The following is a 13,397-nucleotide window of genomic DNA, read 5'->3' as shown; positions in this document are numbered from 1 at the left end:
GCCAAGCCTGTAGAATCATTGAATCCTGCCTTAGTCCAGCCACCCTACTCCCTATAGAGTCCCCAAGGGAGCAAAATAGGCTAATTTGCCAGAAACCAATTGATGAATATTTATTTTGTCAAATATCAATTCACCAGGTTTGCTAAATGTGATTTTAACAGCTTTAACTGGAATATTTACCCAAAAAATTAAAGTTTTTTTTTTTAACCTAAAAAATTAGCACATGAATCATAAAATTGCTGAACTGTCCCTGTATTAAAAATAATAATAAAATGCTAATTTTCCATTTAACATTTTATTAATTTGTATGTATTTAACACTGTTCCAACAATTTTTTATTTCTTTCAGTTGTTGTTTAATGTCTTTTTAACATTTTTCAATCTTTTTAGCATTTTACTATTCATTTGCACTTGCTTAAGTGGCATATTTAGCCTTTGTTTTGTTTTTCTAGCAATTAAAATATAAATTTAAAGACATCCTAAGTATATCAGAATTGGCAGAAACAGTCTCATTTATAATTCTGAATTTGATTTTTAATAATAAGCAACTGGAATACCTAACTTTTCTTTTTCCGGAAAGAGTAAGCACAAAAAAAAACATAAAACATTTAAACAGCAGACTAAGAATTCCCTGGAGGTCCAGCAATTAGAACTCTGCACTTGTATTACCAAGGGCCTGCGTTTGATCCCTGGTTGAGGAACTTAAGATCCCATAAGCTGGGCGGTGTTGGTCCCTCCCCCCATAAAAATCAGTTGTATGAGGACTTCCCTGGCAATGCAATGGTTGGGACTGTGCTCTTCCACTGCAGCGGACACAGGTTCAATCCCTGGTCAGAGAGCTAACATACCACATGCTACACGGTGCAGCCAAAAGTCTATTTAGTTAAAATTTAAAATATATAAAAGTAACTAAAACAACAGATTGGATCGCCGCGATTGTTGTTGTTGTTCAGTCGTTAAGTCATGACCTTTAGACCCCATGGACTGCAGCACGCCAGGCTTCACTATCTCCCAGAGTTTGCTCAGATTCATGTCCATTGAGTCAGTGATGCTATCTAACTATCTCATCCTGTGCTGCCCTCTTCTCTTTTGCCTTCAGTCTTTCTTGTATATGTATCTTCACCAGTGAGTTGGCTCTTGGGGTCAGGTGCCCAAAGTGTTGGAGCTTCAGCTTCAACATCAGTCCTTCCAGTGATTATTCAGGGTTGGTTTTCTTTATGATTGATTGGTTTGATCTCATTGCTGTCCAGGGGACTCTGAGGAGTCTTCTCCAACACCAAGTTCAAAAGCATCGATTCTTTGGCACTTAGCCTTCTTTCTGGTCCAACTCTCACATCCATACGTGAGTACTATAAAAACCGTAGCTTTGACTTATGGACTTTGTGGGCAAAGTGATGTCTCTGCTTTTTAATACGCTGTGTAGATTTGTCATAGCTTTCCTTCCAAGGAGCAAGTGTCTTCTGATTTCATGGCTGAAATCACCACCCTCAGTGATGTTGGAGCCCAAGAAAATAAAATCTGTCACTGTCCAACTTTCCTCATCTATTTGCCATGAAGTGATGAGACCAAATGCCATGGTCTTAGTTTTTTGAACGTTGAGTTTTAAGCCGTTTTTTCACTCTTTTCTTTCACCTTCATCAAGGGGCTCTTTAGTTCCTCTTCACTTTCTGCCATTCCAGCTTGTTACTCATCCAGCACAGCATTTTGCTTGATATATTCTGCATATAAGTTAAATAAGCAAAGTGACAATTTAAATTCCCAATTTACAGCCAGTCCATTGTTCCATGTCTGGTTCTAACTATTGCTTGACTGGCTTCTCCGGTTTCTTGCGAGACAGATAAGATAGTCTGGTATTCCCTTTTTTTTAAATGAATTTTCCACAGCTGCTTGTGATCCACACAGTCAAAGGCTTTCGCATAGTCAATTAAACTATTAGTAATTGCCCTCTGCTCTTCCCTAGTAGCATATTGGACATCTTCCGACCTGTGTGCATATGTAAGTGCTCAGTCGTGTCCAACTCTTTGCGACCCCACAGATTGTAGCCCACCAGGCTCCTCTGTTCATGCGATTCTCCAGGCAAGAATATCAGAGTGGGTTGCCGTTTCCTTCTCCAGGAGATCTTCCCGACCCAGGGATCAAACCCATGTCTCCAGCGTCTCCTGCACTGGCAAGTGGATTCTTTACCACTGAGCCACCTGGGAATTACTCTTCCAGCCTATGGAGGCTTATCTTCCAGTGTCATATCTTTTTTGTCTTTTCATACTGTTAGATTCTCACGGCAAGAATACCGCTGTGGTTTGCCATTCCCTTCTCCAGTGGACCATGTTTTGTCAGAACTCTTCACTATGACCCGTCCATCTTGAGTGGCACTGCACAGCATGGTTCATAGCTTCACTGAATTACACAGGCCCCTTCAGCACAAAGGCTGTGATCCATGAAGGGGGGATGGCCATGATTAGATCTTAATTTATATACTGTAACTATAAAAAAGAAATTTTGCAAGAAAGATCAAAGAGTAACTGCTTTACAAACCCTGATAGTACAAAAATACGAATGTTGAAAGGATTGACAGAAGAGAAAATTATATTAAGAAATGTTTTTGAATTGCCAAATTAATGAAGTTGTGCTTAATCACGATGAACTGTTTGTGTGTGTGTGTATATATATATATAGTTTTTTAAAGGATATTTTGTGGTTAATGACCATAAAAGAGCATTCTTGTTAAGTAGTTAGCAAAAACCATTCTTGGTAAATTTTTAAAATTAGTTATTCAATACATTGGCTTCTGGGGGATGAACCTTTTGATGAATTCATTTTCAATAAATTGAAAAGGAATCCCAAGGGAAATGTATGAACAGATGTCATTGTAAATAAAAACTAAGCACTTGCTTTTTTACTGTCCCTGTGCTCAATACCCACATGCACAGCTCCCTGGTTTTGAGTGCAACATGTGGCTTAAAGGCCCAGAGGTCCTTTTCATCTCGAGATCTCTGTAGTTGACTGTATAGTACAGGAAGCAGAAAACAGAAAAATGAGACCTGAGCTTGCCAGGAAAAGAAAAGCTATGTAGCTGGGATTTCTTATAAGAGATGTGATCCTTCTTACCAATTTTGGAACATGGATGATTAGAGAACGAGCTAGCAAGAGAGGGGAAGAGGCCAGACTGCATGGGTACAGAGGCACACGATCTGGTCCAATCCACATTTCAGTCAGGGTCCTGGAATCTGAGCCTGCGGGTTAGCCTCTCTTCACTGTGTGTAGACAGAGAGAGGGCTTGCGCATGGGAGGGAAGACGGGTGTTTTTGGCTTTGTGCCCACTAGTTATCTATCCTCGCTCCCGGCTTAACTGTGAAGACTTGAGGCTAAATGATACATAGAGGATGTCTAAGCATTCCTCTAATAAATCTTTGTTTTAATTTCGGTACAAATTCTGTTTTTTCTTTACTCACATTGTATTATTACTCCTCCTGAATAACATTACAAGAACAGAGGAGCATGGCAGGCTACAGTCCATGGGGGCATAAGGAGTCAGATGCACGCGCGCACACACATGCACGCGCACACACACACACAGTTACTATGATCCTCTCCCCTTCCCCGTCATTATTGCACTTACATCTCTTTGTTTCTTACCTCCTTACAGAGACAAGAAAGATTCGCTGATAGGTCACTATTAGAAATGGAAAAAAGGGTAAGTGTTGATCTTAATGAATAAATAATCATTTTCCCCCTTTATTTTTTGTGTAAGCAATAATAGGTTTTCTTTAGTTTTGTTTTTATGGACAGTAGTTTTAATTAGTTTAAATTTATATTTATTAATTTGATTATGAATGTTTTATTATGTTAGAATGTTAGCTTATCCTCTTTATAGAGTCTTAAAGGGTAAAATTACCTTGTTAAATAAAATTTAATTTACTGTGTTATTCTTTCAATGGACCAAAAAACACATCTTAATTCTGAAACATACCCATTGTGGTAATGAATCTGATATTTTTTAAATGCCATTTATCTCTCTCTGATTGTGTTGATATACTTAAAACACATTAATCATATATACATTTGGTTTAATTCTTTGCAAAAATAAAATACTTCCATTTTAAAGGTATGGAGACCAAATTTTTTAATTTTTTTTAAAGTTAATAATATTTAATTTTGAGTTTAAATATTTAACTTAAGTAGGCTCTTTTAAACCAAAAAATTAGTATAAGAAAATCCTTTTACCATTTTATGTCTTTCTACAATTTCTTGTCTGGCTATGATATATTCACTTGTATTTTTCTCCCTTTATTATTACCATTATTGCTCAGGGATCTGGCAGTGGGCATAGGAATAACTCCACAAGTTTAGTCTGAACAGTTGAAGATGTATATAAATGATCAAAAGTAAATGGAAAAATGCTTAAAGAGTACCTGTAATACTACTGAGCAGTGGCTAGATTTTCAAGGTTTCAGCCACAGAAGAAATTACATACTGTGGAGCTGTGATCTCTAGATCAAAGAGAGTCAAGAGTACTTGGTATATTTTCTTCCATTCCATTTCAAAAATAGCCAATTTACCTTTTTAATCCCCCTAAAAAGGAGAAAAGTTATATAAATGCAGAATAATAGACAAAAAGTTATCTGTGTCATTTGCTAAATTGTAATGTGTAATAACTACTAGTTTTATTATGATTTCATCAGGTTTTAGAAATCATTGTTCTAGGCTCTTTAAAAACCTATTGATCTAACTTGTAATTGCTAAATTTTAGAATCAATTATTATATTAAATGTAATGTTATTACATCACAGTATAACTTACGGAATTTTATATCCAAGATATGTAGAAATAGTAAATAAATGTCTTGAGTCTCCTTTATCCATACTAATAGTTGGGGTGAAAGACATAGTTTACCATATACTTAAAATATTATTTGTTTTTGAGATAGTCACATTTTTAAAGAATATTTAATTTTTTGTGAAAATGTGTTTATTACAAAAATTTTAGCAAAAGATGAAAGTAAAATCTCCCTATCATGCAGAGATAAGTGATATTTTTCATCTAGGCTTATGCACTTAAATAATATACCCATGTTCATATTCTGACATTCCCACCTGACCTTCTTTTTCTGCCTGTCAAATGCAGATAAATTACAGAGCAGTCAGTCTACTCTCAGTTTAACAGACGCTGGTAGTCATAGTACTAATAATAACTGCTAACTTTTATTTAGCACTGTCTTACATACCGGGCAGGCACTGAGTTAAGTACTTTATATGTATTTTTTTCTCTTAACCATATTTTTAAATGGTAACAAGTTTCTCAGATATAAGAAATTGCCTGCAACTTTACAGTTGGCAGTTTGACAATTCAATATAGTGTTCTTCTCTTGCTTTACCACTAATTAGTTAAAATCTTGAAGACACATAATAAAATTAAGGCTGAGAAGGGTGTTCCCCATCAGCTGGAGGAAATATTCTATTGCTGATATTGCACAAAGTTATGAGGACCAAATATTACATGTCCTGGTATTTTGAGAAGTGCAGTAGTTTTATGAATGGGTTGTGGCTGTACTGTTAACTAGGAGAAAGTTCTTTTTATCAAAAATAACATTTTTGTCTACCTAATAATTTTTAAACATGCTAATATAATAGAAAAACACTATACTTATAAGCCTATGAATAGGATTCCATCTGTTTTTTAAAATCACATAGCCTAAAAATGTTAACATTTACAGTAAATGTACTGCTTTACTAAGTATCAGCATTAATTATTAATCTGGGAAAGAATGTCTTGGAAATAGTGTCAATGTGATTAAACTAAATTTAAATGGTTTGTATCTGAAAGGTGACCGGCAAGAGTCAGTATCTTCTCGGCGGTATGACCTAACCAAAGTTTTAAGCACATTAATTACTGCTGCTTGCTTCTTGCATAACACTCTAGAATGCTTATTATATGAGGGAGAATAAGAGTGCACACTGCAGTAATATACTGTATGTTGCCTTTGCCTGTCACTCTTTGAAACGAAGTGGTTTAAAATAAATGCTACAGTTGCTTCTTTATTAGATTCACTGCATTAATGCTACACAGAGTATAAAACTAAATACAAAGCTCTAAAGTCGACTGGACAAATGATGACTAGTATACACTGTGGGTGGAGGGATAACCATCTTTTAGACTGTTTTGAAATTTTAAAATACACATACTTGAGTCACGTTTGCTTCTTGCTTTTTCTGCTTCTTATCACTGTAGAGTAATTGCATCTCTGTGTGAGTTTTTGTTCTTTTCTTTTCTGTGCAGTCTTCAGTCTTAAGTATCAGTTTACTCTATCCCTAGTTTTATGTAAACTAAAAACAGTTTGAACATGTTATGTGGCATTTTACCAGAAGGTCAAAGCTTTAAAGAAAGAGCTTATAGGAAGTAATAAAGTAATGATCTTCATATTTATTTCTCTCAAATTTTGGAGAGCTCTTTACACATCACTGGCATCACATCTTTTTCTACACTGCTCCTGATTTGATTGTTTATTCTAAAGTGTCACTCTTTCACAATTTAGAAGAAAATGTAAGAGTGTAATGATTATATCAGTAACAGTAATACCTTAAATTCATCTAGGAACGAAGAGCTCTAGAAAGAAGAATATCTGAAATGGAAGAAGAGCTGAAAGTAAGTAAACAGTGCTGCGGTGTAAGCTCAGCTTTCCCAGTGCTAGCATAGACGCCGTGTTCATGCCCCGTTCCCAGAGTTGCTCATGCACTTTGTGGGTTATCTACGTCGTGTGCTTCTATTTCTTCCTAAAGGCAGGTTTTACGTGAGCTAGAAAAGTATTTCAAACTCAAATTCTTTTGTTAATCTGTTTTTATGGCACTTTTGATGTTCAGGTATAGAATAAATAAGATGATATTGACTAAGATTTGGAATGTCTCATTTATTCTTTACATTTCAAATATTCTGTTCCCTGGGGAGAAAATGGTGAACGGGGATCATGCAAAAATGTTCTTTGAAAATGAAGGACATTAGAGTAGTGGACAGAGGTATGGCTTATTGAATTCTGCCTCACCTGTGAAAACAGATTGGTTTTGAATATTGGAGGGTACATTCTTTGCAGGAAGAAAAGCATAATATAATTAATTGATTACCTCTTATTACATTGGCTTGTATAAAATAATCATAAATTAATGAACTAATACATAGGATATTATGCCCATAGAATTGGAATTTTAAGATTTAAATGTTTTTCTATTGAATTATTTGTTTTTTTATTGGAACATTATTGAATAGCTTTGGAGAAAATGTTTTTGGATTTTGTTTGCTTGTGTGTTTTGTTTGCTAAGGAATTTTAGAACTGCGCTGTTTACTTATATAAATTTCATGGAATATTCTCTTAAGACTCTTAATTTTTTCTTCTTACATTTGTTGCCTATGATTCTTTATATTTTCATTGTACTCTTCCACTTTCTTATTTTTTATTTTCTATTTCTTTATGTTCTGATTCCTGCAGAATCTGCACCAAATAAAGCAAATTCAAACTCTGAGAGAGTTAAATGAGCGACTGCTGACTGAGAATAGGGCCTTGACAAGAGTGGTAGCCAAGCGCTCAGGGTTCTGTAGGCAACTGCAGTCTGTGAATCTATAATTTATAGTTTCATCATTTCTTCTTAGTAGAGCCAGGCAGGTGTTTTTGTATTAGTAAGCGTGTCTTGAGCTCACTTTTACAAATTAATGCCATTGTGTCTGGAACTTGTCATGTAACTGTTTAATTGTGCATGGCTTCTCAGAATGTTAGAAGGTGTCACTAATTGTGTATTGTCACTGATAAACTGCAGTAAACTAAGGGAATGATCTCAGCATTTAGATAAAAGACTTTATCTGTACTTTTACAAAGCTTGTGTACATTTTTGGCTCTACAGATTTTTAGCACTTAAAAATATGACTTTAATTCTTTACTGGAAAACGGAACACAAACAGTGTAACATATATTTTATATATAATTAATATATATGTAGAAGCTGAAGATTAAACATGATTATCTGCTTTTCAAAATAATGTCATTTCAGTCAGAACCATCTTAATTAAATATTACTCAATTCTCTATTCTAGAGGTATCCTAATAGATAAACTTCAGATTACTATATTATATATCCATACATTCTGAGCACAGGTTAAGAATTGATTGGTTCCACATAAAATTAAACTTCTCGTGAAAATTTTGCATAAGATAGTTTTGCAAGTAGTTTTACTTTTATCTAAATTTATAACCTAGTACATTTTGAAAGCTGAGGAAAGAGACCTAATTATCTTGGAAAGTATGTTTTAATGTCCAAAATATAAGCTATTCCATTTCCTATCAAACCTGGCAGAGCACATGTCATTTAAATCATTCTTAGTAGAAAACTCAATTAACTTACAGTATTTCCTCCCCCTCCTTCACTTTGTCTATAAAAAAAAATTTGATACGTTTTCAGGGTGTAAGGGTATATTTTTCTATTTACTCCAAACACTAGTAGTGTTTTTTATGAAATTTTTAAGAAATTTTAAGAAATTTTTAAGATATTTTAAGAAATTCAGACTTATTACTTTGGCTTGTAAATTATTTTTGTCTAATGAGAGTAGTAATTGCTTTATTATCATTTATTGAGCACCTATCTTGGATCAAACATTATGTACCAGGCATTTAAACTTAATACAAGGTAGATCATTTAAGGAATTTTAATAATTTAAAACAAGTCTGACTCCCTCAAAACTTCCCTAAATAGTCGGGTTTTCTTGCAGAGTAACAGTGTGGCTTGAGGTCTGACATAAACAAAGCAAAAGGCCTTAATTTAGGCTAACAGAAACTCTTAAAGGAATTCCCTTTAAGAGCCTATCCTAACATAAAAACAGTCTTCCTTTCCTTGGCTGCTCTAATATGGTATGCTTGTGGGTCATGATGTCAAGTGATTTAGTACATTTCAGTTGATAACTTTGGGAGAATAAACCTTTCATTTCATCATTTATTAAACTAATTAGCTTCACAAATTGTGGGGAGGGGCCTCTTTCTTCCTGATATATGTTTTAGTCATTAGAAGTATATATAACTGACAAAGCTTGTTCATGTGTCTTGTGGTAAAACATAACATTTAAAGAGGAACACTTTAATCTCATTGAATTCAAACTTTTTCTTCTATTTTTCCTCTCACAGATGTTACCAGACCTGAAAGCAGACAACCAGAGGCTAAAAGATGAAAATGGGGCCTTGATCAGAGTTATAAGCAAACTTTCCAAATAAAAAAAAGCAGCAAGTAATGGAATTGCACATACTAGTAACCCAGTGGACCATAATTGACCGTCACTGGAAGCCTGGGAAGAATCCTTGGAGACTGTCATTTTTGGATGTCCTGCCAAATGCCCTCTTATCTAGGAGTTTTGTTTAATTTTCTGTTTGTTTTTTTTTTTTCTCTTGTATCAAGACCATTGTTTCATGTTAATGCAGCTGCTGAGAAGAATTTTTTTTATGACTGAGAAAACTTGTTTACAGCTCCAGCATATAAGGAAAGTGTTCAAGGCCAGATATGCCTCAGATATTTAACCAGTAAGCCTTAGTTGTACATAAATACTTTTGTGTCAACAAAAACTCAGCTCTCACAGAAGACAGTTATTCAGCATTTTTTGATGTGCCATGCCACAGTTTGCAGTTTTTCAATATTTAATTTTATTTTATTTTGTTTTGTTATTGCTTTACATCTAAGTTTGGGTTTGTATCTTTTCCTTCTAACTCTTCATGTGGCAGACTTTCTGTCGTCTCACAGCTTTCTCATTTACAGAAAAGAACACTTGCTCCTCTGAAATCATTGTCATATATTAGGCTAATGTTGTTGTCCCCACCTGGAACTGAATTGCTTGGTGGAACATTTGCTTTCACTGTTTGTGCAATATGCATTTATTCCTTTTATGAATGCTTTAAAGTCATTTGAGATTAGATTCTTTTAAGTCCTATTTTCTGCCTTCATTGGTCACTTTTTTGTTTTTGTTTGTTTTTTATTATTGTAGTGTAAGATGTTAGGTTCTGTAATCTTCACATTCATTTTAGCAGGTACTGAGTGATGCTGTATATATAAATAATTGTATTGTTTGATTTTTAGACCACCACATGGCATGCTTGACTATTATTTCAAATGTCTGTTAATGCAAAGTAGGCTACTCCATAATAGTGTTAAGAACAAAACTTACTAACAAAGTGATATAAAGACTTAAATTAACACATTATGTGGAGCCCTATCTTTACAAAAGTTTTCTACTGTAAAATGCTTTTACTTTTATTTGCAGTTTTCATTTGATAGTATTCAACCATAATTAAAGTTGCATAAGATAATTGCTTCACATTTCACATACCTATATTTATCTGAGTGCTGTCTAAAACTGTTGTGCTAGCCAAAGTAATGCTATGAAATCATTTGCAGACTTAACCCGTGAGTTTGTGTTAAATGCACTGTTATTGCCATGTGAAGAGGCATTGACTTTGATACCACCATCATGTTCAGACCATTTTATACATTTCAGTGGCCTTTTTTAAAAAAAAGAAAAAGAAAAGCAAAACCAAGTAAATAGTGAAGATGGCATTTATTTGGACAAATAGCTTTTATATTTTCATTAAACCATGCAAAAAGTACTATATCTTTCTGGCACATAACTGTCTCCTTAACCACTGAACAGTTCAGCCATTTGAATAAATTGTACATTGTAAAGCTTATAGTAGCTAATTGTATTATTGATTGTATTGTATACTATTCAATGTGAATTTGTACCCCTTCATTTTAAAAGGTCATTGTGTTCTACTGCCTATTTTAGATTACGTTGGGGTTGGGAAAGGGTGTTTTGGTAAGCAGGATTTTAAGTCCTCTCTTGATTGGTTTTATGAAGATATAAGGTTATGCTCTTACTACCAAGCTCAGGATTCTTGATTTTTAAAGGTACAAGGATAGTTGTGGGAACTTTATTTTTGGTTACATTTGAACTGTATGAATGGTGGGTCTGAATATAGAGAATTTCCATGGTCTTACGTGGACGTAAAACATACAGATAATTGATCAGTTTGAGTGACTGCAACATATTCTGGTTGCACAACAGTTAGGCATGCTAAGGATTATATTTGTGAAGTTTGGATGCCTGTGAAGAATGATTAAATACGTGTTTCTAATGTTTTAGTGTTTTGTATTTAGGTTATTTATTCTTTGTATCTAAAACTGAACAGCTACTGTGCTATATTGATTTTATTGGTAGTATTGAGCAGACCTTGTTTCTGCATGAAACTAGTTGCAAAACCCACTATTTTGGAAATAAAAATGTATTTTGACATATACAAATAAAATGAATAAAACTATTTTAAATGTGTGAACTTTTACTGAAGACGTTTAAAATTTTGTTCTGATATTTAAATTCTGCATGGGTATCTTCACTAACTGCTTTACTTGGATTCCATTGGTATAATTTTTGAAATTGTAATATTGTGATAACTTGCACAACGTTGTACATGCACATCTGTAAATTTAAGCTTAATTGCCATATTTATGCAATCTGTGTATCAATTTGAACAAATGTTTATATATTTTACATAAAGCTATCTGTGTGCAGAATCTGAGAACTAGTTTTTTTATGATAAGTGTGTAAAGAATAATGATGAAAGTGAGTTTTAAGATAGTAGCTTTGTAAGCATAAAACTTCATTTACCTAAGTATTTCGTGGCTTCTAAATTAAACCTGTGCTTTTTCTTAATTGCAGAGATAGACTTGGGAATACATATAAAGATAATATTCCATTGAAATGTAAAGTAGTAGATCATTCTCCAAACTAGAACTGTCCTAAATTCAACCCCAAGCTAACTATACATCTGTAAGTAGATAAGAGACGTTTCTGGTTGGGGAACTTTGGTAGAGGACTTGCAGTGGTAAAGCCTATGTTTAACAAATTAATACGGCAAGACTTGAATTCTCTTGTTTCCACTTCCAGTACTTTCCCTGTGCATGCTTACAGAATGATAGGTATTCCTGTTGTTTTTCCTGCATACAGAAAAGAATTTCACATGCAAATACGTCAAACCAAAAGCAAAGTAGCTATAGAACTATCTAGGAGAGTATTCATATCAAAAGTAAAGTAGATAATTCACTAATTCATTAGGCTGCTTTATTCTTTTGCTTAAGGGTTTATTTGTTCAGTTGCTCAGTCATGTCCAACTCTGTGACCCCCATGGACTGCAGTACACCAGGCTTCCCTGTCCATCACCAACTCCCGAAGCTTGCTCAAACCCATGTCCATCAAGTCAGTGATGCCATCCAACCATCTCATCCTCTGTCGTCCCCTTCTCCTCCTAAGAGTTTATTACCACTTAGTCTTTCCCGGCAAATCTGAAACAATCATGACTCCCACTGTCAGCACTCAGTGAATGGTGTAAGAATCAAATATCCAGAGGTCAAATTGTTTCCAAACTAGTACACTGTATTCCCCGTAAGAAATAACAGCCTTGTAGGTTGTCCTTCACTTTGTCATTATAAGCAGAATACAGAACTAACTCTCTGACCAGTTTTTAACAATCCATTAGTCATATCTTGCTAGAGAAAACCTTTGGTTGCAAAGATGAAAGCTGACTGATAAGCAGTCTTTTCTGTGATGTTCCGTGTTTTACGCTGTGTGTGGTCTCTGTGTCAGAGTGTGCGTATGAGAGTTGTCCAAAAAGGGTTGGGTGTAGAATGAAGTGCTTATTTTCCTATTAAATATCTTTAAGTAGCTAAGTACGTTTCTTGACTTTGATTTTAGAAAGGGTCTCTGGGGTTATGTGCTATGAAACAACAGAGTGCTCTCTCTGGTGTCATGTTGCTGTTCTAAGCCCACCAGATGATCAGATTACAAAGTAATAAATTTAAAAACATAGGAGCCAGAAGTTTAAAATTCTATAATAAAATGACATAAATAAGTCTTACTACTGTAACTTAAAACTTTATTACAAGTTTTCTAAAGTTTATTAGAAGTAGGCATTTTTGAGCCAGGTTGTCCCAGCTTGTCATTGCTTAAATTTCAATAAACATACAGGTTACAGACATTAACTGTCTTTTAATTAATTTTAAAAAGCTGATGAGGAAAAGAAAGGGAAATGTGAGAAGAAATGAGCAATCTTAGATTTTGTCCTAGATAACATTCAGTTTGTAGGGCCTGTGTTTTGTCGTACAGGTCTAATGAGAATGGAAGTGGAAAAGAGAATGATTTACCTTCTCTTCCCTTCCCCACACTCAAATTACTCTTATAGGTTTGTTTTGATATAGGTCTGTTTCAATAGGCTATCTAGTTTGATCTTTAAACAACAGGCTGGGTGGCTATCGGTGAGAAAGCTGAAATGTACAGATTACTAACTGGGTCAACATTCCAAGCCTAGTACAAAGCTAATCTCTTACCTAA

General features: G+C 34.4%; 1 protein-coding gene across 6 annotated transcripts in view; it reads left to right on the top strand.

Moving 5' to 3' along the window:
* PPP1R12A (protein phosphatase 1 regulatory subunit 12A) overlaps positions 1 to 11,331 on the top strand; it is a 167,317-nt gene extending 155,986 nt beyond the window's left edge. For 3 of the 6 annotated variants that reach the window (XM_061415617.1, XM_061415621.1, XM_061415622.1), the window contains 3 exons: positions 3,643 to 3,690; positions 6,588 to 6,638; positions 9,154 to 11,331. In XM_061415617.1, coding sequence (XP_061271601.1) covers positions 3,643 to 3,690; positions 6,588 to 6,638; positions 9,154 to 9,240 — 186 coding nt within the window. In that variant the 3' untranslated portion in view covers positions 9,241 to 11,331. The other 3 variants (XR_009736281.1, XM_061415619.1, XM_061415620.1) reach the window with 3 other exon arrangements.
* Positions 11,332 to 13,397: the final 2,066 nt, after the last annotated feature.

The sequence above is a fragment of the Bos javanicus genome, chromosome 5 (genome assembly GCF_032452875.1).
Source record: "Bos javanicus breed banteng chromosome 5, ARS-OSU_banteng_1.0, whole genome shotgun sequence".
Classification (NCBI taxonomy): Eukaryota; Metazoa; Chordata; class Mammalia; order Artiodactyla; family Bovidae; genus Bos; species Bos javanicus.
Note: the sequence above shows the minus strand (reverse complement) of the source record. Positions and strands in the feature narration are given on the sequence as shown.